At 53.5% G+C, this 6,000-nt stretch overlaps 1 protein-coding gene across 1 annotated transcript; it reads left to right on the top strand.

The window, feature by feature from the left end:
- Nucleotides 1–3,080: 3,080 nt before the first annotated feature.
- On the top strand, nucleotides 3,081–4,400 carry HCAR1 (hydroxycarboxylic acid receptor 1). Its single transcript, XM_056131416.1, is given in 2 exon segments — nucleotides 3,081–4,127; nucleotides 4,129–4,400. Coding segments are annotated over 2 exon segments (1,020 nt in total). The 5' UTR covers nucleotides 3,081–3,165; the 3' UTR covers nucleotides 4,187–4,400.
- Nucleotides 4,401–6,000: the final 1,600 nt, after the last annotated feature.

Genomic DNA, 6,000 nt, shown 5'->3' with positions numbered 1-6,000 from the left:
TTTTTTTTCTGCTTTTCAGGTCACACCTGGGGTCACTCCTGGCTCTGCACTCAGGAATTACCCATGGCAATGCAGTTCAGGGGTTACTCCTAGCTCTGCACTCAAGAATTACTCATGGCAATGCTTGGGGGACCATATGGGGTGCTGGGAATCGAACCCAGGTCGGCCACGTGCAAGGCAAATGCCCTACCCGCTGTGCTATTCCTCTAGCCCTCCCCCCTCCCCATTAGCACGGTTTAGCACGGTCCTCCTGTTGCTCATTGATTTGCTCGAGCGGGCCCAGTAACGTCTCCATCATGAGACTTGTTACTGTGTTTGGCATATCGAATACGTCACGGGTAGCTTGCCAGGCAGGCCAACTTTAAAACAATAAAACTTCCATGTTGCTTCAGGAAATATAACTAGTAGCAAGGAATAAAAATAAGATCGGCAATAAAATTTTATTTAATTTTTTTTATTTTCTGGGCTTTTGGTTCACATCCAATAGTGTCAGGGGCTATACCTGACTCTGTGCTGGCGGACATTTCCAGGCGAGCTTGGGGGACCAGGCAGTGGGCAGTGATAAAACCTGGGCTTCTTGCTGGCAAAGCATCCACTCCAGCCCACTGAGCCATCCCCCAGCATTGTTTAAAACATTTCAGACAGGCTGGAGTGATAATACAGTGGGTAGGGTGTTTGCCTTGCATACCGCCGACCCAGGTTCGATTCCCAGCATCCCTTATGGTCCCCTGAGAACTACCGGGGGGTAATTCCTGAGTGCAAAGCCCGGACCCTCACCTCCTGTCAAGGGCATGGATTTAATCTCCCAGGACCTCTTGGATTAGTAGGCGAGCTCAATGCAGACACTTGACAAACACACCTAATAGTGGAAGTTACAAGAATAACAGGCAGCATGTTTGAAAGAAAGTGGCAGGAGAATGAGGTTGCCCAGGCAGCCTGGAAACCCCTGGACAAGGGGTTTATATGCCAATCCAAGGAAGGTGACCTTTAATCTAGAGCAGAGATGACCAACTCAAAATTCTACTGGTCCCAGGCGGCAAATGCACAAAGCTGACTAGGCAATAGGGACGGGTAGGGATTGCAGTTAAACGGAGAGTCCTTGACCCCATCTCCAGGACCAGAGACTATCCCTGTGTGGACTGCAGGCCCAGCACAGCCAGATGGCTCAGTCTGTTTTATGAAACTAATAATCCAGGTTTGGCTTTAAAAAAAAAGAACAGACAGTCCCAGGGTTGGAGCAATGGGCAGAGGTAAGACACCTGTCCTGCACGTGGCCAACCTGGGTTTGATCCCTGAGCCCAAGCAGGAGTGATTCCTTGAGCACAGAGCCAAGAGTATGCCTGAGCAGAGTGGGTGTGGCCAATAATAAAGAAATAGGACAGTCTCAAGTTGGTTTTTTTTTCTTTTTCTTTTGCTGGGTCACACCTGAGGGACTCAGGGGACCACATGTGGAGCTGGGGATTGAATCCAGGTAGCATACATGCAAGGCAAGCGCCTAACCCGCTACACTATCTCGTCAGCCCCATCCCGTATTTTTAAAACACGTGAGCCGAGTCCAATTGGTTCTCAGAGCCTGGCCACAAACAGCGGCTGTCATGCTGGGGAGCAGGGAGTCACGGGGCTCAGGGGGGGAATGTGTCTCTGTGCTCTAGGAGCATGACACACAAGTGTTCGAGAGGAATCATCTGTAGAAGACCAGGGGAAGGGAAACCAGTTGGGAAACTCTTCTGGGACCAGAGCGATAGTCCAGTGGGAAGGGCATTTGCCTTATACGCAGCTTACCCCGGTTCAATTCCCAGCATCCCATATGGTCCCTTGAGACTGCCAGGAGTGATTCCTTTTTTTTTTTTTTTTTTTTTTTTTGCTTTTTGGGTCACACCCGGCGATGCTCAGGGGTTACTCCTGGCTCTGCACTCAGGAGTTACTCCTGGCGGTATGGAATGGTGGGAATCAAACCCGGGTCGGCCACGTGCAAGGCAAATGCCCTACCCGCTGTGCTATCTCTCCAGCCCCAGAAGTGATTCCTGAGCATCACCAGGTGTGACCCAAAAAGCAAAAAAAAAAAAAAAAAAGCAAACTCTCCCAAAGGCTGCAATGGCTGCAATGGGATGGCAGGGTCAGTGTGGCATCTGGCAGGTGTGAGGGAGGGGGGGCACGTGGGGGTGCTAATGGAACCCGGGATTCTGGGGGAGAAGCTCCCTCTCATCAGCAGCTGGAAGAGTGCACAGGCTCGCCAGCAGAGCCCCTGGTCAGCCTAACCTCCCCAGGATGTTTTTCCCCAGAGACAGACACACCCCCTTGACCAACTGCCCCAACCCCCCTTCACCCCAACCATGGGCTCAGCGCGTGATTCAAGTTCAAAACATACAAATCCTGGAGTTTGGCTCTTTTGATCAGATAGGGGGAAGTCGGAGCCCAGCCCCGTCTGCACACACCCGGGCTCCACGTCGCGGACAGAGACATGGGAAGCAGCTTCCCATCCATTTCATGGTCTCGCTGGTTGTGCAACTGGCCACTTGGGGCCAAGGAGAGGCAAAGATTGGAGGGGAGGCAAGAGGCTCATGACAAAGAATTTTGCTAATACACAACATATGTTATTCTTAGAACGTTTTCCTCTGTGGACCCTTCCCATTTCTGAGCTCTGCATTGGAGTGAGGGGGGGGTACCGGAAATGGCTCTGAGAAGCTGTGAGCACAGCCTCCCCCCTCGGCAGTGCCTGGGAGCGCCCCATGGGATGAGAGGGAGGGAGGGAGGGGACAGGGCAGTCAGGCAAAGGTTAGGGGAGGAAAGCGAAGGCAGAGGCCCTGATCGGCTCCAGGAAATGTTTGTATTTCTCCACCGGGAGGGAGGACAAACACGCGTCCCCTCTGCTCTGGGCAGCGCGGCGATTGCGCACAGCGAGGCTGAAAGCAAAACCCAGTTGGGGCGGCCCCCAACACTGCCTCTGCAGCATAAAGCTCATGGACCCATCGGCCTCCTGCCCTGAGTGACTGCAGCCGGGGGCACACGCTCTCCCTCGGCGTGACCCTGCCCCGGAGAAGGGGCCACCCGGGGCCTCTCACGTGTGTCTGCCAGTACCTGTGCCCTATGAGGGCATCCAAGAAGCAGCAGCTGCCTGTGTGGTAGGGGACCCCCGTCTCTCAGTACGCGTGTCCCCTGGCCAGCATGGACAACGGCTCCTGCTGCCTCATCGAGGGCGACCCCATTGCCCAGGTGATGCCCCCGCTGCTGATCCTGGCCTTTGTGCTTGGGGCCCTGGGCAACGGGCTGGCACTGTGTGGGTTCTGTTTCCACACGAAGACCTGGAAACCCAGCATCATTTACCTTTTCAACCTGGCCGTGGCTGACTTCCTCCTCATGGTCAGCCTGCCCTTCCGGACGGACTACTATCGCCGGCGCCGCCAGTGGGCCTTCGAGGACATCCCGTGCCGGCTGGTGCTCTTCCTGCTGGCCATGAGCCGGGCCGGGAGCATCGTGTTCCTCACAGTGGTGGCCGTGGACCGGTACTTCAGGGTGGTACACCCGCATCACGTGGTGAATGCCATGTCCAACCGCACGGCAGTCGCCGTGGTCTGTGCCCTGTGGGCACTGGTCGTCCTGGGGACGCTGTACCTGCTGATGGAGAATCACTTGTGTGTGCAGGACAAGACAGTTGCCTGTGAGAGCTTCATCATGGAGTCAGCCAATGGTTGGCACGACATCATGTTCCAGCTGGAGTTCTTCTTGCCCCTCGGCATCATCTTATTTTGCACCCTCAGGATAATCTGGAGCCTGAAGCAACGGCGGCAGCTGGCCCGGCAGGCCCGGATGAAGAGGGCCACCCGCTTCATCATCGTGGTGGCTGTGGTGTTCGTCACCTGCTATCTGCCCAGTGCGTCGGCTAGGCTGTACTTTCTGTGGACGGTGCCTTCCAGCGCCTGCGACCCCTCGGTGCACGTGGCCCTGCATGTGACGCTCAGCTTCACCTACATGAACAGCATGCTGGACCCCCTGGTGTATTACTTCTCAAGCCCCTCGTTCCCCAAGTTCTACACCAAGCTCAAAATCCGGCGTTTGATATCCCAGCGCTCCGCACGAGTCCCGACGCGACCGGAGGAAATGCCCATTTCCAACCTGTGTCGCGAGGGGCGTGGCAAATGCCTTCCAGAGAACAGCAGATGTGCGGTTGGGTCTGGAGATGTGCTGAATGGCACCGAGGTAAACAGACACGTGGACTCAAGGAGGCAGCTTAGAAATGAGTCGTTCTAGGGGGGGCTTGGGGGGAGGACAGAGTTTCACATGCCAGCCTGGCTTAGCGACAGCCTTCTCTCTCTTACTGGAAACTGGGAAACGAAAAGCAGGTCCCGGTGCTTTTTGGGAAGTTTCCGGTTCAGAAGCAAGTTGGATGCAGGTACATGGTGACTGGGAAGGTGGGGGCTGCACGCGCATTGGTGGGGTGGGGGTGGGGATGGGGGAGTGCTCAGCTCCCCTGGAACTTTAAACGGCTGAGTAAACAGTTCCTGTTCATGTTCTCTCCGGGGCTTTGGTGAACTTAATGACTTACCAGCATTTACCATCCTCAGCCTTTAAATTATTGCTTCTCTTGGAAAACTGAAACGCAACGAAGATACAGTTGCTCAGTACAGGGATCACTGTACTGAGGCTGAGGGAAGCTCTTTAGATTGGGGTATCTTGAGGACCAAGATCTGGCCCCTCTTGTGGGCAGTGCAAGGAGAACCACAGCAAAACAGTCTGCTTGGACTCTCTGAGGCTCCACACTCCCCCGACTCCTGACCCTCAACCCAGTTTTCACATTTCAAAAAGGTAATGAGGTGATGAGGGGTGTTTATCATCAAAAAACAAAAACAAAAAAACAACAACAAAAACCCCTCAGCACTGTTTTTCTTTTTCTCCCCTCTGTGGAAGCCAAGCACTTGAAACACTACCAGTCCCCCTAACCCCCGACCCACTGGCCAGTGTAATACTGGCTTTTGATTGCTGGGGATGTGACTGTGGGTTGGATTATTCATTCATTCATTCATTCATTTTTCACATAACTTACTGAATCCATCACTTGTGCCAAACCCATGTCCCTTTGCCTCCAGGGACTGTTAATCGGTACGACTATTTTTGGAGGGTGGAGCAAGAAGGGAGTGAGTGACCTTTACCCTTTCAGTGGTTCTTGGCAAACAAAACCCAACGCTGCCCTCTTACCACAGGATTCAGTGCCAGAATGTCCCCACGCGTGTCGGTCCTTTGACAAGTCCACAAGCCCGGCAATCAAGAAGAATTTATGCCATGATGGGCTGCCCCCCCCCCCCCCCCCCCGCCCCGCACTGTAGGGGGCAGGGGGACTGGTGATGTCCCAACCAACCTCAGCTCATCCCAGAGGTGAAAGGCACTCGCTCCTTTATTTGCATTTTCTCCCATTCCCAGGGTCATCTCCCTTGACGGTGCCACCAATTTGGGGCTCTTTGATCCCCATACCCCAGGGGCTGTCGTTCTGATTTCCTTTCTCAGAGGCGCTACACAGAAGAAAAGTCTGGACTGAAGAAAGACAGATGGATCTAAGTTAAAATCCCAGATTTCTTTAAACACGCTGGGGGTGGGTGGCGAAGTGGGGGGAACCAGGCCTGCACTACAGGGTGAGTCCTTGCCTGACAGGTGTGAGACCCTGGGTTCAATCCCCATACCTAAAAAAAAAGTAATAATAATTCCAGTTTCATCACTAGATGTGTGATCTGCAGACAGAAATATTTTTCTTTTTAATATTTTGCTATTATGGTGTAAATGGATACAGCAGCATTAACGTTTATACTTTTGGCCTGCCCCACTGTTCTGCCCCATTTTCCCTCATTCTGGGACAGATTTTCTGAAACCACTTTTAGCTTCTGTTTCTTGCTCCAACGGAGGTATATCTGTAATATCGGCTTCACAAGGTTCTGGGGCAGATTTAGCAAAGCCTGATACACAGGGATATCTGTGCGCTGTCCTGTGCTCCTAGCACAGAGGGTGTCTGAG

This window comes from Sorex fumeus, unplaced genomic scaffold (assembly GCF_029834395.1).
Source record: "Sorex fumeus unplaced genomic scaffold, SorFum_2.1 ptg000087l, whole genome shotgun sequence".
Taxonomy (NCBI): Eukaryota; Metazoa; Chordata; class Mammalia; order Eulipotyphla; family Soricidae; genus Sorex; species Sorex fumeus.
Note: the sequence above shows the minus strand (reverse complement) of the source record. Positions and strands in the feature narration are given on the sequence as shown.